Here is a 24,950-nt window from a genome sequence, read left to right on the forward strand (position 1 = left end):
AATCCCTCCATGGTTTTAATTATGTGCTTGCGTTTCATGGTGGAATAAATAAATCATAATTTCCTTCCATCACCACAGGATTGTACGGAAACACCAAAACACGAGACATTGTTACCGTTATGTCGGTCTTGGGATCAAACTGATTAGTCCCTTAAATTAAAAATGATGCATCATTTTACACATGAGCCACATTAACCCCACTCCCCATCAGATGGTGTGATAGGAGGCGGCAGGAAGAGCTGATATTATAGGCAGCAGCTACTTAGCTTGTTCTGAGCTCAGAGGACACTATGTAAGTGTGACAATGTGCTGTCAATGAGGGATGACAGTACACAGCCAACATGGCGTAATGCATTGTTCCTTCCTGGGTCCCTCCTGACAGATGCTCTCTAAGACAGCTGGATCAGCAGCCAGAGTGGAGCAGGGATCTGGGCTGCATGTGAGCGAGGAGAGGAAGTGATATGCGGCTGATTAGCGACGGTGTACATGTGTCAACAAGCAAGGCCCGGGGATCACGCCAGAGTTTGGTTTAATTGCCAGTTTACCTATTTATTTTGAGCACAATCCCCCGCTTAGATACGCAGCACTGTTGAATGCAGTCGTTTGTTTTCCATTACCTTTTTTTATTCCATCTTTCAAAAAGAAAAATGTCAGTCTACTTGTTTTCTTTTCTCTTTGCCTTCTGAGAGATCTCCTAAGAAATGACCTTCTTTTGCTGCAGCCGCTGTTATAAGACTGATGTAGACTGATTGCTTCCAGCCAAGTAAAATAAACACTTCATGAATGTTAAGTTGGAACTTGGCAGACGTGAATCGAAACCTTTTATTTTTCTCTCTTCTGGACACAGGGAATTTTTGTGTTCCATTTTCATTTGACAGTCTAGACGTTTTATGAGTCGGGGAAGAAATCTAGCCTTGGGTTTTTTCGGTAAAAACATCTGACTTGAGCTTCCTCCTTCACATTTGTGTGCTGGTTCTACTTTGTGCCATTTTATCTGTGTACCTTTGTATTCAGGTTGCAGCTTTTGTGAATCTTTTTAATCTCGTTCCATCACCTGGAAACTTAATGCAGCTTCTATTGTGCGCTTTGGTGGAAATTGCCAGTTTTCTTTCTTCCCCTTTACTGCTATCAGCTGTTTTCCTTCTGAAAATGACTTCCAGAAAGTGCAGCTCATTTTTATCCTCCATGGGATATTGCGGTGTGCTCTCATTTTAACACCCACTTTAGTCTGGTATTTATGAGGTGGTAACCATAGAGAAAAGCCCCCTCTCCGTGCTGAGTGTCCGGGAGCCGGGGAGCAGCGGGGCCTCGGTGATGTACGCTAACTGAAGCAGACAGGCGGGTGTAGAGTTTCTGATGAAGCAGGTCTGATCGGGTCAGAGCGCGGCTGCATCGTGGTGAAGTGGCGGGTGTGAAGCCATCCGAGGTCCCCCCCCCAAGCCTCGTCCATACACAGGTTTGGAGAGTAACAGATTACATGTAAACAGATTACGTAATCAGGATACAAAAATAAGTAATCAGACTACCGTTTCCTTAAAAAAAATTGAGATTACTTGCAGGATTACAGGGTTACAATTCATTTTGAAATAAAGATGGATATATTATAGGTATACATATACTAAATTAACTTAATTTTTGGTTCATGTGTAGTTCTTTATTTTAAATACATTTCTGTTTTTAATGCAGTAGGTGGACACCTGATGTATTAAACAAAAATACAGTATATACTTTCTATTACTGGATTAAATTTAAACAGCATTTGTGAACTATTACTGTTACTACATGTTTGATATGAAATATCTTGGTTTCGTCTTTTCTAAGGTTACATTGTTACACACACTTAAGTAAAAATCATCTTATTGTTATTTTTCTCTTGTTTTTATTTATTTTCTCTTGCATTTGATATTGAGGTAATGCAAAAGTAACGAAAAGTAATCAGGTGACATACGTTTTATTCTTGACAGATTAGTTTACTGATTTTTTTTATTATTGTAACGGATTACCTTTTTTAAGTAATCCTCCCAACCCTGTCCATACATTACAGAGTGATGAAGGAGTCTGGGTAATGAGACAGGATGTTTGTACAGTCCTGCCATCCCCAAAGACCCCCTCCCTTATCAACTCTCCTCCACCTCCCACACTCAATCTACCCCCCGCTGAGCCTGTGGCCTGAACCTCTGACCTCCTCCACTCGCCAACAGTTGCCATATTTGCATTTCCAGTCCACTTAAAAAAAAACAGGGTGGGGGTGACTGAGGGAGCCCCCTCCTCTTGCGATTGCTAGTACAGCCGGCCTCATTCTCATCCCAGTGACCCCCTGCCCAGGCCTACAACCCGGGAAAGCAGTCTGGGGTTAATGCACCAAGCACTCCCATTGTCTCTGAATTAATGAAGTGCTCCTGCCTGTCCCTTCTCATTCAATGACAATGAGGCGGATGACAAATGGTAGCGTTTTAAATGGCTATCGACACACGTCGGGCGTCAAGTCTCAGATCCAAAGCTTATGTCGGCGGAGGTAACGATAATGCGGGCCGCAGTCGATCCACTTTCAGCGTCCACTCTGGGATTAATTTGGATGTCGCAGCAGCACGCTCCACACAGGAGAAGGTGCTTTATATCGAAATGGATGGTTCTGAGATGGAGGAGGAAGAGTCAGAGCCTGGGAGTGTTTGCACCTCAGAAAATGGAAGGTTGAACTCAAGTCTTTTAAAGAATGGCAAGGGAGACCTCTAGTGGAAGGCAGTGGTACTCATCCAGGCTATTGTTGGAGAACATCCACATTTGCTCTGAGCTGCAAGGATAAGGAGCATTTAGTTTCAAAGGGTCACATCAGGTCACTTAATACATTTAATTAAACAAAATAGTTAAAGCCCTACTGTATTTCTGGAGGTAAATTACTCTCTAGTTCCCTGTATTATCAGAATATTGTCATTTTGCAATGGATCAGTTTTAGTTTCTCAGTGTTAAGGCCATTCTTTCGTTATGTATAAAGGGCCAAATATTGTCACCTAATCGGGACCGCTGTAGTCCAGGAAGTATAAAAGACTACAATTCCCATGACGCCAGCCCTTCAAGAGACACAGAGATAGGCAACCTATGTTGAAAACGCTGTTGAGACACCGTTTTTAACCGTTTTTAAATTAACCTTAACCTACACTAAGAAAAAGGAAGAAAGATAATCTAAGTTGTTTATTATTTTTATTTGAGTGTTTCCTCTTAATAATTCCTTACATTTATTATAGCGCTTTTCCAGATGCTCAAAGTGCTTTACAAGTACACATTACACACACATATCATACATGTAACGGTCATGTACTGTGGAAAGTACCCACAGAAGCAAATTCGGGTGAAGTGTCTTGCATGAGGACACAACGGCCTGACGCAGTGGCGGCTGGGGCGGGTTTCGAACTGGTGTTCCCCAACGCCACTCTTGATCTGATGATCAACGCACAGCCCACTGCGCCACTCCGTCCTCCTCTTGTGGTTTTGACTATTGTAAACACCTATTTTCTTTGTTAAATGTATGTGGAACGTTTTTTATTATATTTTGATCAAACGTGAGTAGCACAGCATCAACACATCATCAGAAGATGTAAAGCTAATAGAGGCCTATTGAAAGATAACGGCTTAGAGCTGTCTGTTTAAGGTGTCAAAATGGCGTGATGGAAACAAAGGAAGGAAGTGTTGCTCCAGTATTTAGCCACATCCTTCCTGTACACACACTACACTCTGCCTGTGTGTCTTTCTTCGCTCCACCTTACTGCATCACTCTGAGCTGCTGGATCTGACAGCTTGTTACGGAGCATCTCTCCGCTGTAGGTGGAACCTTTCATGGCTGACCTCTGACCTTCTCCTGTCGTTGCAGTGCTGAGTATCCGCGGCGCCCAGGAGGAGGAGCCCCCGGACCCCCAGCTCATGCGCCTCGACAACATGCTGCTGGCGGAGGGCGTGGCCGGGCCGGAAAAAGGGGGGGGCTCGGCGGCGGCGGCTGCGGCGGCGGCGGCCTCAGGAGGGGGGTCGGGGCCCGACAACTCAACCGAGCACTCCGACTACAGAACCAAGCTCACCCAGATCAGACAGATCTACCACACCGAGCTGGAGAAGTACGAACAGGTGAGGCACACACAAACACACACACACACACACACACACACACACACACACACACACACACACACACACACACACACACACACACACACACACACACACACACACACTTCATCTCATAGAGCAGTGTGTGATGGGCTCAGGGCTCATGACTGTTTTAATCATCTTTTAAAGGGCAGAGATAAAGAGAACAGGGTCATTTTTCCGTTTGTTTCACATTTGAGACTTTACTCAGCAATTTACTCCAAAATACACATTTAGTTTAATTAATTAGTTTAACTTTTATGAATTTGTACCCCTCGATTTCTCCCAAACTCATAAAAAATTGCATTAGAGAATGCCTCATTTGCATATTCAAACTAAACTTGTACATTTTAACTGGGTAATATTTATGGTGATGTCTACAGTTTTTACTTGAAGATTCTCTGCTTAAAACATTTAGACAATAAAATGTCTAAACATCCCCTTTATCACATTGTATTCACTGCATCACGTTAGGGTTCTTGGTTTTTATGGATTTAGATTCTCTCTTTGGAGTAAAAGCTGATTAAATACAGCTGAAATAATCATGCTGAAGAAAAATAATCAGCAACATAGGCGGCGTGTGAGGCTCAGGTTTGGGAAGGCTAAATCACTTTTTTTTACCTGACGCTGCCCGCCTCCAGCGTCTATAGAGTGGCGAAGTCCCTCCCCTTCCGGTGGACCTCCATGGGACCTTATTTCGAAAAAATTATGTATTGAAGTCAATGGAGAGAGAAAGGTTATCTTTCGATCCCGTTAGAATTGTGCCACGAATTACAAATATGATGTTTGTCAATTTAAAAGATAATTTTGTCAAATGAAAAAAAATGTGTCGTAAAACTGTGAAGTAACACATTTGTTTGTGCGAAACGTTCAATGAACTACATCTCTGGTCTCGCATAACAACACACGTCACCAAGATGGCCATCGCTACTGTCTTGTCAACAAAACGATTGACTACCCTCACTATCACCACAATGAAACACGTCCAGAAGAATGTCATGCAAAGCTGCCTGCCTGCCTTCCTTTCATTCTCTCTGAACTGCCTGGTCTTTTTAATGTTTAATGTCAACCATTTGTGCAGATAGCATGAAGTAGAAAAGATCGCCGATGCTAGCGTTAGCATTTCTCCCCGGGCTTAAATTGTGTATTATAGAATGATCACACCGGTGAAAATACTCTTCAAAGGGTTCACGAAATATGACTACTACTCTTACTGTTTAACATTTTGGGTTACTTAATATTACTTCATATTAAGGCTAATAAAAATGACAAGGCTGTAATGCTAACTAACGTGCTAGCTACTAGCTAGGTAGCTAACTTGATCCAGCCACTTCTGGTCCTTTCATCAGACGGGAAGCGAAAGAACGAGCAAGACAGATTGCTGGTATGATAACAACCAAGCACACAGGCATCTTGTTAAAGTTATCTTATCATAGCCAGCGCCATATAGATAGATTATATCTATATGGCGCTGATCTTAGCTATCTCTTCGTGGAGGAAAATAATTATGACATCACTTACGAGACTCTGGGATTTGTAGTCTTTCTAGTTGCATATTTCTCATAGTCTTATATTTCAATAGTTTTACGTCAAACGGTGACTTTTTTGACATGGAATTTTTTTTTTAAGATTGACAAACATCATATGTGTAATTCATGGCACAATTCAAACGGGATCGAAAGATAATCTTTCTCTCTCCATTGACTTCAATGCATAATTTTTTCGAAATAAGGTCCCATTGAGGTCCACTGGAAGGGGAGGGACTTTGCCACTTTATAGAAAAGAGATCAACTCAGTGAAAGCACCGCCTGCTGAGCAATCAGAGCTCAGTGTGCAGAGTTTAAATCTATCAAGTCATATTCGGTCATATTACAGGATAAAGGAAATACAGTTTAAACTGCCGTATGCAGAGAAGACACCGACGTGTCGCACTTATCATTCATATCACATCATCAATCAGATCATCGATCATATAATATCACAATATTTCCTTATCTGAGTCAGCTTCTCGAGCCGTATCTGGCCGTGCATCACCTAGGCCTACATTGTCACCTAGGCCTACATTGACTGTATGCAGAAATATTATTTTAAGCAACACATTAAGTTGACCAAACACTCAAATGTAATTAAAGTCAGATCCACTCGTGTCTTAGATGGGGCAGTGATATCATAAAACTGTTGTACGCTTTCAAACACTCTGTAGTTATTTTTGAACCAGTTGTTCTATATTCACCTTGCAGGTGCAACTATGTGGCTTGTATCCTGGATTATATGTTTAAGTCATGGATGTTTAAAGTTCATATTTGTCTAATATTAGTTTACTTTTCATTAATGAAGTATGACGCTGCGCTGTCAGTACACTTGTCCCTGTTTGTGATTGGTCAAATGTAGCTAACTCCGCCCCTTTCACATGAACGCTTTCTCAGCTAGAGAGAGAAACCCTGGCTTGATTTACCGAGTAGATAACCAGCGTCGTAGGACCGCTTAGCGAGATCTCGTTTGTTAGGGTTAGTTAAAGGTGACCTATCATGCAAAATGCACTTTGTACGTCTTTTATACATGAATAGTAAAAAAAAAACTATAAATATGCCTTATATAGGTATGGTCCTACACTATGTTATTCAAATATAGCATGATAAGTCCACTTTAAGATAACTCAAACATATCCAGGGTCTGTTACGCTAATGTCAAAGACACAAACATTATAGGCCCTACATTATATTTTTATTTTACCAGGATGCAGTGACAAAAATATTTGGGAAGATTAGCCTTCCCGAGCCTACAGTACCCGCCACCCCTGATCAGCAAGTACTTTGATAATTATTTAGTAAAAACACTGAAGGTTTGTTCATTTCAGCTATTCAGTTGTAAGTATCTGCTGCTATTCTTTGTCTTATTTTAGAAGGTTAAATTTGACTTAATTGTTATGGAAATTATTACAACTTTCACCGACATGAAAATGTTTTCCAATACTTTTCTACACCAACTGGTACTGAACAAAGAGGTACAATCTTAACACAAAACAGACACACCCTGGTAACGTCTGTGTTTGCGTTTATTTCACAGACTACACAGTTTCTATCTGTTGAGCCGGTCCATCGTGTTCTCTTTAGCACAGACTTAAAATCTTCATTGAAGCAAGATTAGCCAGTTTAAGAGCTCTCTTGCTGCTGTCACATTTTACTCACTGTGGCCTTGTTTCCACAAAAAGTATAAAAGTCCATCTCTATGGAAACGGCATATCATAGCTTGAAGAGAGATGTCAAAAAGCTATTTTGTTGAGGATAACAGATTAATACTGGCATCCATCATACAAACATTTGAAAAAGGTGAATTTGTTTGATTTAATTTATCCTACAAAATTGGAAGTGTTAGTAATATTAAATAAAAAGGATTTCACATGCTCTACATATTGAATTATTGCATGTTTTACAAACTTTCCTTGGCAGCATCATTCCCGGCTTCTGATGAGTGCAGAACTTAATATTTCTGACAGAATCTTGTTGTTAAGCCCCAAGGTCCCTGCCTGGTTTTTTTTTTCAGGACACTGTGTCTCAGGGGATCTTAATATTTAAGAACCTATTAATGTGTTATACCAGATTAACGGAAATAATCTCAGCTAACTGACGATATAAACCATTTTTACCAAAACAAAACACAAGTCTCATAAGAAGCATCTAAATGACCCCTTAGCGAAAAATGCTAACGGACATTGGCACAGATCTCAAGATAAAAGTACCCTTATTACTTATCTTAGCTGCACATACAAGATATCCGATTAAAGCTGAGGTTCCACAGATTATTTAGGTATATAGTATCATCACTGAGTGATCCGAATTTGCGACAGGGGAAGCAAAGACAGACATCACAACACGTAGCTTTACGTAGCTTCTAGGGAGATCGTCTCACCGTAGCTGTTAATCTGATCAAAAGACGTGTTCAATGGCATTAAAACGAGAAAAAACGCGGCTGAATTGGTTAATCCATAGGTTGATAAAGTTTCTGGGCAATAATTTGAATTATTTATAATCCATAATTCAATTTTTATGTAAAAATCGCAGAGCAAAAATTAGCTGCTAATGGTAGCCACCAGAGTGGCTGCTGCTTCCGGTCTTGGCAATGCAGCAGTCTAACACACACACATGACCAAATAAGAACTATGTGGGAGTTCCCCTCGATTCCATTGGCTCTGACGGTTAGAAAGAGATGTCACATGTCAAAATCCAGCAGGGGGAGCCAGAGATAGGAAAAATCCACCCAAATGGCCCCAGAAGAGTTTTTTTTTGTTGCTAAATCTTTCCAAAAAGGTCAAATATCACTTGTTTTGCATCAATCTTGATACAGGGTACTTATTATATGTTGTACTTTGGATTCCTAAAGCTTTTAGTCTACTAACCCATCATCCAAGGTTAGTTTTCACTATAAGTACAAAATATTTTTTGGACGGACACTATAATTTACAGTTTTTTACCATGTTCAAAATGAATTTTGTTTCAAATAAAAAACATCTATATTGAATCTGACTTTTCTACATCCAACTGACAGGTTTATCATTACTTTGAGAAAAAAGATTATTAATTTAACCCTTTTAGAAGGGAAGATATGGTCATTTGTTCTGGGAATGTCATTTTTGAGCCTGAAACCTGAAAAACAGGCTCGGCGTTTAACAGGTTAAAAACACTGTTTATTGCTGTAAATTCTTAAAGTTCGACATATTAAATAAAATCATTTCGGAAAAAAGGCACTATGTTCAGCTTATATTTGGTTACTGTTTCTGGCAGCAGCCTTTGTCACATGTTGAGTTCAAGGAGCGCCAGGATGTAAAAATCTGACCATATTTGATAATTTTACAGTTTTTCCTTGATCAATGCTGAATAATTTTCGGTAAGACTTCACTTTAGATGGTTTTCAGCGCAGAATAGTCCAGCACATGCAGTATGTCGTGTGTCTCTGTGTGTATTCCTCGTATAGTCTCGAAAAAGTGCATGATTTCCTCTCATTGCCTTGATACCCGATGTATTCGTGACAATAGCATGGCTCTCAGATGAATGTGCTGAAGACAGATGAACACGCAGATAGACAGACACAGACAAAGCCTGACACGACTAAACCCAGAGAGAGATCGACGGGAGGAGAGGAAGTAAAGAAGAGGAGACAGTAGGAGACGCAGAGCCGGAGTGTAATATGGTGGCAGATTCACGCCTGGTGTCACACGGGGGATGAATGAAACGTCGTGGCGTGTTCGTCTCTCAGGGCGGCGAGGCTGTGAAAGTGTGTGTCTGAGAAGGGAACAGCTGTCATTGGTTCCTCTCAACACACTGCCATCACCACTTGTGTTAAATATGAATTTTATCAGCGCTTATATTCCCCCATGGCTAAGAAAAAAGCTTGCCCCAGAACTACAATAAGCTAAGAGCTGTTTCTTTTTTTTTAGATGCATTTTATTGGTGACTTTGAAATACTGTGTGACATTGTGTGTGTGGTGAGGTGAGGTTTCTGTGATGGTGAACTTCATATTAAATGTACACAGTAAATTAAAGTAGAACTTCACCCTCATCCCAATTACTCACCTTGTGTGACTTTGAATTCTTGAGGGAAATGTATTGATGAATCAAAGAGGCTCTATTATGTTTGGTTTTGGTGTGTTTTATAGGTTTTAGTGCATGTAAATGCCCCCCCTGCCTGAAACACCTGCATTTAATTCCTTGGTTTACTTCCTGAACATAGTGACATCACTATGTAACACCCATGCTTCTATTGGCTAGCGCTCCAACACAGAGGACTCGTTAGGCTAAGAAATAGGACATGTCTTGGCGGTTGACCAATCTCAACAGAGCCGGCCAGCTAACCAATCAGAGCAGACTGGGCTCTGGTTTCAGACAGAGGGTGAAAAGAGATGCTGCAGAGCATTAAAGCATGGAGACCCAGTAGAGGCAGAAAATACTAATATGAACCAATCATAATGGTTAAGTGAAATTGCATGTGTTTGTAAAATAGTGGGCATACCATTCAATAAAAGAGACTTGGCTCATATTGCAAAAGTTACAGTTAATTCAAACAGATCATTTGAGACTGTTTGCTGACTTTAAACACACACCCATTTACTTCCATATTTGATGAATGTTCTCATTCTTTTTGATTCCTCATTAACCTACAAGGTATGCAAGAAAAAAATACTTTCTTAAAGAATACAAGGTAACTAGATGTGAGTAATTGATATTCAAATGGTCATTTCAGGGATGATTTATTATTTATTTGCAGTTTTATTGACCTGAGTGTTTTTATATGTATTTTTTTGATTAATTCCTGCATGTGCTCCCTCCTATCCAGGCCTGTAACGAGTTCACCACCCACGTGATGAACCTGCTGCGGGAGCAGTCGCGCACGCGGCCGATTTCGCCCAAAGAGATCGAGCGCATGGTGAACATCATCCATCGCAAGTTCAGCTCCATCCAGATGCAGCTGAAGCAGAGCACCTGCGAGGCCGTCATGATCCTGCGCTCACGCTTCCTCGACGCCAGGTGTGTGTCTCTCTGCATTTTCATACACACCACGCAAATGCTGCAAATAACCTCCCGATTTAACAACATGGCAACTCATCATGTGCGCCTCATATCCATATGAAAGGCTGACGTAGGAAGCCTATCATGCCACAAACATGCTGTAACACATGCTGTTTGCTGCTCACCACAGACATTTGGACCAGCATCCCCAGCAACGCCGGCCAATAAGAGTTCCCGGCGTGCTCCAGAGTGCTAACTGTTTCCCTTTTTTAATGTAATCGCTTGTTCCTTTTGATGCATGTTTTGGATTTGCATACATTTCTCAGAGGATAAATGTCACTCAAAGTCTGGAGTCGGAGGCACAACATTTAAATGAGGCATGCGCTTCATTACAAAGCTTCCTATCTATTCTCTTGCAAATGATGGTGGTGGTGCGGCAGGGTGGGGGGGGGGGCTTTCACTGGCTGAGAGGCACTGCCATGCTCGGCGCCGCTGATTAATCTACTGGCTGCTGGAGCTCATGCTGGGAACATTTACATATTCTCAAGCAGGCTTTGGAGTGCGGGACAGATATGTGAGCAGAAATCTCCTCAGCGGTGGGTTCAGGCTCAGAGAGTGTTCAGGGTTCCCCGGCAGCTTAACTTAAGCCCTCTTTAGATGTGGCACACGCAGACGTGACCTGATAGGTGCAGCAGATAGAGGGTCAGTCAACTCATGGGCATCAGCATGTGATATCTGTCTGCTCTACGGTGTGTGGAGAGTGGGGGGCTTCTGACTGTTTTTTTTAATATTCGATATATTCAGCCTTGTTAGGATTTTTCTAAATGTGATTAGATTTTCACTTAATCCTAAAAAAATGTAATCAAACCGCATATTATTATATTTCGACCAATAATGTAAACAATGAATGTGCTGACTGATATTGTAATTACATTTTTGCCAAAAATGTGTGATTGTTCAGGGATATTTTTAACTGATGATGTAATCATTTTAATGGACATTTTATACAATTTTAAAAGCATAGCATTTACATGTACATGTTCAATACTAATAATATATACACTAAGATTTTTGTATATTTGCACTAAATGTAATATTTGTATTTCAATTTTGAAATATGTTTACTAATTTTCAAGCCAATGTTACATTATCACTAAATATGATATTAAAATACCAGTCAGGACTAATTGTTACGATATGATTGAAATTATTACATGACAAAGTTTTATTACATTTGATCACATGTCAGATGGTAAAAGCTTTTTTTTCTATGCACGCTGGCATGCTAGAAGATATAATTTAGATTATCTTTGTGTTTGTAATAAGACAAAGTTATTCTGTATGAAGCTGTAGAAAACAGGCTGGCCCAGTAGTCGGCTGATCATGTCCTGTGTGAAACTACGTCTGTAATTCAGGAGACAATAGGATTCCCTGAACACGTAGTTGTATTGCAATGTAATATTTAAGAGAAAGTGTTATTTCAAACAAAGCAGGCAGTTGTGTTCAGCAGCAAACAGGTGACACACAGGGACAAACTAGCTGGCAGACATAGCGGAGGAGTGGATGTGCTCTCATTATGTTTTTTGCTAACGTTTATTATATGGATAGTTTGGAGCATGTGATGAAAACTAACTTTATTCTATCTTAACTTATCAATCAAGGGACCAGAAACACCGTTTATTTTGGTCCGAAAATGTGTAAATAAACTGGGCAAACATGTTTTACAAGACAACTTGTCAATGTTGTGTTTACAGCTTGCTGCCCCCAAGTGGTCAAAAAGGTTGCACACAAAAGTAATGTTGCTCCAGCAAGAGCAAGGAGAAACAAAGGGAGAACATTTTGGAAAAACATCTTGAACGCTAGGCAGGAGTTAGTCAAACCTAAAGGACCTGTCCTGCAAAACATTATTATTACTTCTGGTTTATTTTGTTTCTCATAGGGTTCAGGTCAAAGGGAAGGTGCTTTCAAACCCTGACTGGTTTAAATGTATATTATTAATTATTTGAAACCTTAACTGACTACAAGGAAATACAAATGTTTGTTCTTTTAAATAATAAAAATATGTATCAAATCATTAAAAGGTGTTGCTTTTCAACCCCTAAGTGGTTTAAAGGATAAAAGGAAAAAAACACAATGTTGTTTGAATGCTAAATCATTTAAAAGAATGAATACATTTTCGAGATTAAACATAATCAAAATATAATAAATTATTTAAAAAATGCTTTGTATTTTTTAAACCCAAATAGTTCAAAAGAAGAGTAGGATGGGTAGAAATAAATCTATCTAAAGAGACGGTGTGATTTGCATCAATGCACTCCACTATCCTCTCTAAGCTGTTGTAATGAACGTGAACTGGTTTCCTGTTCCTGTTTGAACTTCTGATGCTTGTTCTTGCAGACGGAAAAGACGAAACTTCAACAAGCAGGCGACAGAGATCCTGAACGAGTATTTCTACTCACACCTCAGTAACCCGTACCCCAGCGAGGAGGCTAAAGAGGAGCTGGGAAAGAAGTGCGCCATCACAGTGGCCCAGGTACAGAACAGTGCACCCCCCCCCCCCCTCACACCTGTAGTAAAACCACTGAGACAGTTTCAACAGTGAAGCAGCTGTAATCGTCTTGGCAAGTAACCTAAGAATACATTCTGACTGTCATGAGAACAGACAGCTGCTCTGATCTCTCAGCAGCACCTTTCATTGAGACAACAAAGGGCTCCAGTAGAAATATGCCCTGTCATGAGTTTTTTGTCGTGTAATTCAAACCAGACAAAGTTATTTTTGACCACTTTGTGTTTGTATTGAAGTAACACAAGCTAAAACAACAGTGCTGTCATAGCTATTATCTAATCATATAGTTTTCCTATATTACACAAAATGTTCAAAAGTGAGCTGTTACCTAATCACTTTTTTTGATTGTTGAAATTAAAAGTAACTCTGACTTTGATTCATATGATTATAAATGTCAATGTTTTTTGGCTAGTCATCAAAACATTTGACAAAAATATGAATTGATTAATAAAAAAAGATCAGTTGTGAAAACATCAGCCTACAGTTTAAGGAAATAATTACCATTAGCTCATTAGCTTCTGCAAAATTAGCGCTGCAGTCATTTGAGGCATGTGCAGTAAAGATTGATTATAAATCTTATAATAACTTACTGTGTATCTAAAGACACTTAAGATGTTTGTTCCAATACTGCTGACAAGCCATGAGAGTTCAATATTTAAGCACCTTGCTTTTTTTCACCTTTGCTTTCTAGCGCTCAAGTTGTTTCAATCCTGTGAGAATTGATAATAAGCGAAGCCACGCCAAGGTAAACAGCAGTTTGTGTTTTGAATCCATCATTTGGGAATGGATTGTTTTCTCAATTGGTTTCATTAATTTATACCAAATGATTGGAGGATGCATCTGGGCCTGATTGTGGAAGCTGCTCGGCGGCGGGAATGATTTGTCGAGTTTCCGTTTCTCGGCCATAATAAAGGAGAATGTTTACCTAGTCTGTGTATTGGAAACTTTGCAGGATTGATTTGGTTTTCATTTTAATGTTGTTTATCATTAGCGCTGGGATTACCCCCCTGGCTTCATCTGGGAGTCCATTAGCAGTAATGGGCGTTAGCGGATGTTGACTGATTAGTGCTTGCGTGAGTTCTGATGATAGCTGCAGTCATGGTGACATAATGAGACTGTTATTGGCAATCATTCCATTCTGGCACTAATGCAGATTCACAGCACCAGTCTATGTAGCCCCTACCTCTCTGCAGTGTAACACATGCCATTAAGGCCATTGGAGCTAAAGACCACCATTATATCTCTGGATTCTTGCCCTCAGATGTGGAGAGGCTGTGTTTGTTCTGATTTGTGAGCATTAAACTACTTTTTTTTTGTTTGTCTGCTCAGGTTTCCAACTGGTTTGGGAATAAACGAATCAGATACAAGAAAAACATTGGTAAGTTCCAAGAAGAAGCCAACATGTACGCTGCGAGAACTGCCGTGAATGCGGCTAATGCATCCTCACATGGAAGCCAAGCAAATTCACCCTCAACTCCAAACTCTGCAGGTGAGACAGGAAGTCCCTGGCTCTGATCAGCTACTAGACATGTACCTCCTCTCTGTGCATTACTAATCAAAACATTTCAGTTTATTAGTGTGAGGCCATTTCAATGCTGGTGCTGGTGATTTGTAAGGAATTAAATATTATGGACTAACAAAACAGGCAGTTCTTTTACAACGGACGTGCCTATCACCTAGTAAAGCACCATTATTATATTGATAGGTTCATATTAACAAAAGCAACTACCCCATTAGAGCAAAACTGTGTCAGGGATTAGCCATCCTGAGCCCCATGCCAAGTCTCCCTATGCTTATACTGTCCTGTTGTCTTCATCTCAATTAATACTATTCTTCATTTATGACTATTTAACTCTGTATCCATCATGTTCTACTGTACTGACATTCAAAGGATAGGTTTGGTAATATTCATTACTTCTTTCCTAATGTTGACAAATCTCATAAAAAGACTAAACTAACAATTGTCCTGATATATCTTCTTCCTTTGTGTTTTGGAGCTACCTTTTTCTAAAAACTAGTGAAAACACATCGATGAGCCTCACTGTTGCACCTCATTAACATGAACACACATGGTATTGCTTTGGGGTCAATATCACATAAATCCCATTTGAAACTAGTGTTGCAACAACTTGTGGTTCCCTCGTATTGAAGTCTAAAAAAATGATGTTAACACAAGCTCAAAAGATTCTCAAGTTTTATGACATCAAATATTTCAGGAAATACTCCACTCTTAATTGTGGAATCTTTAATGAGTCTTAATAGAGGTGCTTGCTAGCAAGTGGCTAAATGAGACTAAGTACGTTGTTGGAAAAACTCAACGTCGTCATGCCTTTTTTAGCTTGGCACTGAGAACCACTGATAGGGCAGCACAGTGAGAAAGTGCTTTGCCTTTTTATGAGAATTGTTGACAATGAACAAAATGTTACTAGGTGTATCTTTTTCAAATATGGTTAATTATTTTTGAGACATTTGTATATTTGACATCATGTCAGTGCTGTGTCTCAATTTGGATACTTCTGCAAGTACTAAACTGTCTACACTGTACTTGCATAGTCCCTGAATTTCTACAGGGCATTGGTTTAAAAAGAATACGGCTGATGTGCACTTAGTAACCATCTCCACTGTTAGCCAGCTAGCTAGCATTTGTGTTGTCGTTTACAGTTGACTGCTGAATTGACTGCTGAATTTATATTTTTATTATATTATATTTATACTAGTTGCTTCATCCGGCAACAGTAAAATGGTACCTAATTTTAAAAAATAACACACGTACCTTACAATTGTATAGAAGTGTTCGACAGTGCTTGAGGGTGAGAAATGTCAATAACGATATAATCACACCATCTTGGTACTCAAAGTGCATTGTATTTCGCCATATTTCTCAGTATGAACACACACTCAAAATAGCAAGTGAAAGTACAGAAGAATGCAAATTGAGACACAGCACGCAACAGGAAGCATGTTTAGCCAAACATAAAACGCGTATGGATAGCCACCTAGCTTAGCAAAAATGTGGTGGGGGGAAATACTGAATAGACCACTCTATATCAGATTTGTTTTTACTTGATTTGACCTGTTGTACCAAGTAGTCACCAAATACATTGAAAAGCGCCACAAGTTTTGCTGGAAATGCATTAGCATTTAAGTCAAATTTGACTCTTATTTCCCTATAGTGTTTTGTGCTAAGCTAGGCTAAACACATCCTTCCTACTTCTGTAACTGACCTCGGGTTGGACAGAAATAAAGAACATTCGGAATGCTTTTTCAAGACTTCTCTTTTTCCTAGTACCAGTAATATACAAATAACTTGCTTGTCCATGTTTGGATGTAAAGACTTGACCCAAACGCTTGCTGTGTGGGGTTACAGCTGTTTCTCTATTATCCATTAGTTTCCTGTATGGCTCCATTCCTCTCCGTGTGGCTGCTAGCTAACCTCTGCATGATGCTCCTTTGACTTGCTCCCCTTGCTTGCTCTGTCTCTCTGTGATGCGACTGCTCCGTCTCTCCTTTCAGGTTCTGCTGGCTCTTTTAACATGTCAAACTCCGGGGACTTGTTCATGAGCGTGCAGTCTCTCAATGGGGACTCGTACCAGGGGGCTCAGGTGGGAGCCAACGTGCAGTCACAGGTAGGGCTGTGAGCAGATTAGCAGATAAACAGGGGCAGGCCCACTTACCATCCCAGTAGAGAGTTTGACTTGTCATGCACAGGTGTAATTATTATCAATAATTCAACACATTTCAGCTGAAGTTTATTAACGGATTTGTCGATTTTGATAAAAGATTTAGGGATTTTTAGGTTTTTTCAAGCGAAAAGAGTGCTACAACTCCTATAATCTCTATTCTAGAATTTCATACTTTTACTTTTTCATTTATCATTGTAACCTATAAATATCTATGGGGATTTTGACTTTTGGTCAAACAAACCAAGAACTTTTTGATTGCCTTTTTTGGGCTTTTTAATTACCGGTACTTAATTTTTTTTTGATTATTTGAAGAAATATCTGCAGATTAATCAGAAATGACTCAACTCCCAAAACCACCTACATTTAAAAAATGTATTTACTTAATTTGTATTATTCAAAATTGAATATTTCTGAGTTTATAAAGTAATATATTTGCGTGAAACTAAACGTATATTTTTTAAACATGGTCCTAATCTGTTTTCATTTAGAGCCATCATTTAATGCTATGATTAACTGCTGGTTTTAATAATATGGAAAGTTAAGATGTCTGTCGTGAAAAAGGACTATACTTGCCCCTCTATAAAGTTTCTTAACAAAGGCAGAATACTTCACCATGGGAAGGCATTGTCATTTTAACAAAAAAAAGCCAACGTTTTTATCATAAAAGTATTTTTTTGTTTGGTTGGACCTTGTCTTCTCCAGAGATGTCCTTGCAGCAATGTGCTCCGTCTCGTCTCCTCTCTGTTCTCTGGCGTTGGCTCTGACCTTGCTTTGTTTGTTGTTTCTGAATGTTTCAGGTGGATACCCTTCGCCATGTTATCAGTCAGACAGGCGGATACAGTGAAGGACTCACAGCCAACCAGATGTACAGTCCGCAGGGCATCAATGTAAGGATTATTTTTTCTCCTTTCGCTCCCTACCAATTATTTCAAAGCCATAGGGCTCAGAATGCCACTTAGCGGGACTTGTCTATGCTCCACCGCCACCCTAGTTGATTGCTTGTGTATCTCGCCCGCCATGGGCAGCGCGCTGTCCGGCGTACGCATGCATGTGGCCGGACATACACGCAGGAACGCCGTCTGAGCCTGTCACGTCGCATCAGGTCTGGCAGAGCACCTGCAGCCACGTACAGTCAGCCGTGAGCGAGCGGCACCACCAGGTGACACCTCCTGCCCCGGCCTTCAGATCCCTCTGACCACCTGACCCGTGAGCAGCAGCCCCCGCGGCCAGAAGCTCCCACAAAGACAACACGGCTAAAAATAAAACCTCACGCCACTGGGAACAACTCCTCACACTGGAAAAGGATAACAAATAATAAAAACAAGGCGTTTAGTTAAAAATCATCTGCCAATAGAACACGTTAAAATGTGCTTGGTAAGATTTCTTGAAATTATTTAGATAGGTCTTGTAATTAGCTGGGAAAGCGTACTTTTATTTGACCAGAATCTGGAAATGTTGTGTTACAAAATAAACCACAAGTGCTCAAAGTTTTCTGATCTTAGTTTTCCAAAATCATGTTATTTCTTGAAACAAGATCACCCATCCTTTAAAAATACTAGAGCAGCTAAAAAACTTGTGTCATGCTTGTTTAATCTGAGATACAACTCAAAATATGATTTTTTAAGAGTATTTTTAACCTTATCAAGATACTTAAGATGCATTCTGTAAACACGACCTTCTACCTCACTGCATTGTCACTTCTTAAGTTGTTGTGTCTTATATCAAGAGTAAAGATTCAAAGGCTTTCTGTCTGCAAAACCAATGTGCAAGTAATGCAGAGGAAGCAAACTATGTACATTTAAAAAAAAATACAATAAGCTAAATGTTGCGGAGACATATTCTGACTAGAAATGAGTCAGATATATTTGGCAAGATTTCACATTTCTGCAGTGCATGTGCCATCAGGACGTGTTCCCTTCATGTTTGTGAAGAAGAGTTTGGGGGTAGAAATGGGGGTTGTTATCAAGCGAGGGGGGGGGGGATTTTGCTCGCTGGCGGCTGCAAACAGTAGGGAAATTCACAGCGACAAGCCGTGTCGTAAAGGGGAAAATCGATAAGACAGACACAAGGAGAGCAGACTGTGGACTTGGGACAGCAATCCAAGCACATTGCTCTGATCATGCTGCTGCCACGCTAATGGCCCTGACAGCGAGCCCCTGCTCAGAGCGGGGGGACGGTCCTCCGCTCTGAGCAGGGGGACGGTCTCCGCTGGCTCCGTCGTGCCTCAGCGGCCATATGATAATCAGATGAAATGTCTCCCATATAAAAACATGTATGTGTATTGAAATGGGCAGCTGTGAGCCCGGAGAGGCCGCTAACGTATTCAGGCCCCGTCCCCCCCCAGTCCTCGGACCTCACTGATACGGTTCTCCTTGGACGCCTGCCTGCTCTACCACATCTTACACTGCCACAATATGCTGTGTTATTCACTTTTATACCCTGTAAAGAAGCACGCAATGCATAATGTAAGAGCGGGGTATCTGTCTGCAGCTTGTTGGCCTGTGATTTATGTGGCCGAGCAGTACGTTAGGACTTCTGGCTTCTGTACTCTGCTCTTCACTGAGAGAGGGGCTCTACAGTTCCTGCTGCTTTCTGTCAGAGTTGTTCATCCTGTATGCTGTACGTTACCTTTTATCTCAAGCTCTTTCCGGTTTGTTTTAGGTCCTACATTTCATAGCAAAGAGATCCAAATTGATTATACTATGCACAGTGGCATAACAAGGTTGTGATTGGCCCCGGTGCAAATATTGTTTTGGCCCCCCCCCATCGCCCCAAACATAAACGCACGCTGATGCACTCACACACGCACGGACGTACAGTATGTCTTGTCGTTTCTCTTTTGCTGCCGAACTTGCTGCTGCTAGCTACAGTACAGTACAGATTGATTCAACGGTTCGCTCTTCACGCAAGGTATCACATGACATGAAAGGGAGCAAGGCTCATTGGACAGACAAATTACAAATTCATTTAGGTTGCTTGGTTACTTTGAAGACTGCGTGAACCGGTCAATGCCATTGGGGCCCCAAAAAATATTTTTTTCGAAAATATATATATATTTTTTTTCTTTTTTGTATGGGCCCCTGGCCGGCTCTGGGCCCCGGTGCGTGACACCGGCTAAACCGTCGATAGTTACGCCACTGACTATGCAACTTATACTGTACATTTTAAAGTCATCTTGTGTCTCCACTAAGGAATATATCCAAAATATGCCAAGATATCAGCTTTAGAGGTCTCTTACAACCAGTGGTACTCAGATCTGGTAGTAATACTGCAGTTTAGAAATACTTTGTTACAAGGGAAAATGATCAATAATAATAATATTAATAACAATAATAGTAATAACAATAATAATAATAGTAATAATTAAAATAATAATGACAAATAATAATAATTTAATTAAAATGTACATTTATAACACCCCTTTTTAATATATTATGTATTGTATGGTTGGATTATTAAGTTCAAATATTCATTTAGTATTGCATTAATGCATTGTTATTGCAAACGGTAAATGTGTTGCTGATCTCATTATTACACACACTGCCTGTTATCTTAAATGTAATTTCTTAAATATTTAAAGGGATAAATAATCAATGAAAAATCTAGTCTTTGTCCGATGAAATACGTCATTATTTGCAGATAGTATTTTGTATTATTAGTCAAGTCAAGTAGAACTTAAATTGCCTTAGTTATTGCCCTGCAGAGTCAAATGAAATATCGAATGCAAAATAAAAAAGCGAGTTGAGACATTTTCCAGTGTGACCCCCACTCACTGTCTGCCATCTCAAATAACAGGCTGGGAAATGAAAGGCTGTCGCACTCTTTCTGATGGCTTTAAACCTATTATTAATATCCTAAAATGCTCTTTAGCCGGCATGTCTGTGCAGAGGACGGCTCTCCGCTGCTCTTATTGAATGTTAATTCCTGCTGTCAGCGTCACAATTAGTGCAAATGACTTTGATTGCACGTGTTTTTGTTTCAGAGTTCTTTTCATACAATTCCCATATATTATTCATATTCAGAGTGAAAGTGACAGGCACTTATTTCAAGCCCAAATCGTTGTATTTTCTTCATTATGTGAATTTGAGTATGCAGCGCCTGATGGGGTACAGACTGTAATTCACTCGACTTCTGCTTGGTTGAAAACATGATTTTATATTTGATATATTATGTCAGTCTAGCTTTAGGCTAACATACAGTATTTCCCAGCATTCCCTGCTGCGCTCATACACTACCTCGCACTCAGGACTTCCATGCATTGTACCTCACTGTGTTGCTGCATTGAGGAATGAATATGAAAGTAATACCCCCCCCCTACCCCCTTTTTCCTCTCAGGCAAACGGCGGCTGGCAGGATGCTCCGACCCCCTCATCGGTGACTTCGCCCACAGAAGGACCCGGAAGCGTTCACTCTGACACCTCCAACTGATCCTCCAAACCCCCCACCCCTCCGTCCTTAACTTCCTCCTCCAAATCTCCCAAAACTTAACCCCACCCCCCCCCCTCGGGGCTGGATGTACTGACTTTGGGGTCTGGAATGACATTAACGGACAAATATTTCACTTTTTTCCTATCTGGACCGCCGTGTAGGATGACTCATACCCCCCTCACAGTTTGTACAGTTTCCACTCGATGTCCATGTTGCCTCTTTGTATTTCTGACAGTACACTCACGCAGTAGGCGCACAGCTAGCAGAAAGCCCCCCCGTATTGTAAATTGAAACGCTCCCATATGTTCTCGATTCGGAACATCAGAAAACAACAGGCTTCGGTTTTACTACAGTGGTAGCACTTTCTATGACTTCCATGTCTATAATGCATTATTAATACACTTATAATGCAATATAACCTGCTTGTAAGCACTCTTTAATATTCATAATGATTTATAACAGCAATATTAACACATTATAAACCATTTTATGAAGACTTTTAAGGTCAGGTATCATAATACTTCATATTTGCTGTCAATTCACTGACATGTATTTGCATAGATCATAGTGTATTGTTTTTCCCATTTGTTATAATGCATAATAATTGTTTTATAACACATTATACTCTTTTTATAAGGAATTACAATGTGATTATAGGTTACTGTGATATTATTGTTTGCTTTAAAAAAGTTTAAAATAATCTTACATGTTTCGTATGTTCTTTAGATTTAATGATGTTTTTGTTCACAGTATTGAAGGCAAACAACGTTAGACTAACTTATAATCACATTATAATGCATTATCATAAGATATCCATTTAAAAATAAACTCTTATTAAAATTATTTGAAGAAAAATTCTTGCAAAAATAAAATTATAGTGTTGTGATACACAACTTTATGAAATGTTGTTCATGTTAATATAGGATTACAAAGCAAAGTATGCTATTAACTATAATTAAAGAGTGCTGCGAGCAGATTCTATGTAGGTTTATAATGCATTACGGACATGCATAGAGAGTGTTATCACAATTATTTTTATAATTATTGAAATGTTACTGTACACACACAGTACTCTTTAATACTGTGTTCACACTTTTTGTTTCATCTATAGTGCCAAAGTTCAACCCTGGAGGTGAATTTTGATCATGTTTTTCAGGTCATAATTTGTGAAGTATTATAATGTCCTGTCATAATAATCAGGTAATATCCCAGGCTTGATTTGTATAGTTTGTATTCAGAACAATAATGAACAACAGATTCAATTTTTTTTGCAACAAATAGATTCCGTCATGCTTGTTGGCGGCATCCACAATATTTATAGAAGAATTGACCTGAAACACTAAATGAATGACAACGTTGGAAGCCATTTGGGCGTGTCAAAAAGTATCAAAGCACAAGAACATGTAATGATTAAGCTCAAAAGGTAAATGTGTCAAAGAAAACAATGTTAGAATGTAACTATAGGAGTCATGTATGGAAGACAAAGAGTGCACGTACATGATCAAACAGTCGGTGTGTATTAGTGAGGTCAATATAGCCAAATACTGCTGGTAACCAAATCCACCACAACAACTGTCATTCAGATTTGAAGGTTCCATGTTTGCATGACTTTTACTCTGGATTCACTTTTCATTCATGGAATTATATTTGTGTAAAAATCCTGATAGCAGGTTGGGAAATGTTGAGCATATTTAAGATTAAATTAAATTATTCTTTACACCATAAGAAGAATGTATTTTCTTTGCAAAGAAAATTGTACTCAAAATGTCCCATTGCTCAGTATTTTTGCACAAATGTACCTCCATACACAGTCAGTTATTAACCCGTAACCCCTGTTTTCTAATTGTATTATTATTTGAATAACTTTATATTTTCCAAATACTTTTAGATTTCTTTTTTAAATTACACTAAAAAAAACATATTGACACAAACCAATCCAAAATGTGAAACTAAATTTATGATTTGTTTTCTTGTATGTACAGTATTGTATGTGGTCTAACATGTATACATGATTTCAATAGCATACTTTGATACCAAAAAAAGGCAGAATTTGTATCCTCTCCTCATTGGGATCAGCTTTATTGACATTTCTTTTTTTCCTCTTTTTCGTAGGATTTGTATTATCTACGGTACTAGTGAGCGCCTCATAATGCTCTCTGTATTCAAAACCAAAAAAAGCAGTTGGAATACAGCAGTGTTTATATAAATTAAAACGGAAATACCCTGATGGCACACAAATCCAGATATCTGTTTGGATATATTTTTATGTCTGCATTTTGTGAATAACTATTTTTTTGTTTCATTTGATATTACTTTGCTTTGCTACAGTTCTTTTTTATGCTACAATTATATGTGAATTAGCCCAAGAATGCTCTATATACAGTATGTAGATATGCACCTTTACTCTTCTTCTTTTTTGCATCTTTGAATTTGGTCTGTAGTTATTTGAATGCAGCCTGGTGGATTAAAGGTGAAATCCTTTAATGGCCGCTGTCAGAAGGAAGGTGACGTGAACAGTTAGCGTTACGTTAACATCGGAGTCTTTGTTTTTAGCTCATCTGAACCCTTACAGAAAACTCAAATTAAATCCCGACATCACAAATACAGTGTGAGAACCACATGATTTTATTTTTTAAGTTGTCAGTGTGTTTGTATTTATTACACATGTATGAAATCATGGATGTTTCGGAGCTGCTGTGTGGACGTCAAACACGGCATGATGACACCAAACACTCATTTGGATCAACCCCCCCCCCCCTCTTCGAGTCATTGGAGTGAACTGACAGCAGCGGCCATGCAAGGAAAGCAAGGAGTGTTTTTGCAGCCCCCCCCTCCCCAGAAGAAAAAAAAGGCTTAACTCTACTTTTCACATCGCCTGTCAAATATTATCGAAGCTTCATGTAATGACGCTTTTTAGTTTTTGAATATAAAAGGAAAAAAGACATGATGAAGAAAATTGAACAATTTGTAAAACATGAAATGTTTTATTTGTTGCATGTCTTTTTGTTCTTCAATAAAAAATAATGTACTGCAGTGTTTTTGAATGTTAACTTCTTTTTTATAAGGATTTCAGAGTGAAACCGTGGAGCCTTTTTCTGGACAGGTTTGAACTTTTAAGATCTCTGCGTATGCAAAAAGGGTATCAAATGGAAATTCTAAAACCTGTTTTTTCTGTGGAGAAAAATTTGAACGGTGTAGGTTTTATGGTCTCTTAATTTGTACTGGCAATACGTATCCCAAATAAAAAGTTTCTTTTGTTGCATACATTGCAGTTTGGTCATTTTTTAATGTAAAATTGAAGGTGCTCTGGGTTCTGATCCAACCTGGACACGTCACTATGTATGTCACTCCTCATGTCTCCATAATAAATGCACTGCAGTGAAAAAACTGAAATGTTGACTTTAATTAAATGTATTATGTTTCACATGTATAGGTTAGTTGAAAGCAATAATATTAAGTTGATCTTAATGTTTTTTTACTGAAACTTAATAATATTGCTTTCAACTAACCTGATACAATTATGTGTAACCTGTTGACATAATACATTTAATTAAAGTCAACCTCAACATTTTTTTAGTTGAGTGGCAAAAAATACTACATGTTTTCAGGTTTTCCACACATGGGCGGCTGAATTTC

At 39.3% G+C, this 24,950-nt stretch overlaps 1 protein-coding gene across 3 annotated transcripts in view; it reads left to right on the top strand.

Annotated features, from left to right (window-relative positions):
* The window catches only part of LOC307035800 (pre-B-cell leukemia transcription factor 1), a 75,823-nt gene extending 51,245 nt beyond the window's left edge, over positions 1 to 24,578 (top strand). The window contains exons 3-9 of one of the 3 annotated variants that reach the window (XM_079675501.1): positions 3,866 to 4,113; positions 10,465 to 10,655; positions 13,035 to 13,170; positions 14,533 to 14,692; positions 16,717 to 16,829; positions 17,684 to 17,773; positions 21,222 to 24,578. In XM_079675501.1, the coding sequence (XP_079531627.1) occupies positions 3,866 to 4,113; positions 10,465 to 10,655; positions 13,035 to 13,170; positions 14,533 to 14,692; positions 16,717 to 16,829; positions 17,684 to 17,773; positions 21,222 to 21,314 (1,031 nt within the window). In that variant the 3' untranslated portion in view covers positions 21,315 to 24,578. The remainder of the gene's footprint in view (positions 1 to 3,865; positions 4,114 to 10,464; positions 10,656 to 13,034; positions 13,171 to 14,532; positions 14,693 to 16,716; positions 16,830 to 17,683; positions 17,774 to 21,221) is intronic. The other 2 variants (XM_079675502.1, XM_079675503.1) reach the window with 2 other exon arrangements.
* The last annotated feature ends 372 nt before the right edge of the window (positions 24,579 to 24,950 follow it).

This window comes from Notothenia rossii, assembly GCF_949606895.1.
Source record: "Notothenia rossii genome assembly, chromosome: 1".
Lineage (NCBI taxonomy): Eukaryota > Metazoa > Chordata > Actinopteri > Perciformes > Nototheniidae > Notothenia > Notothenia rossii.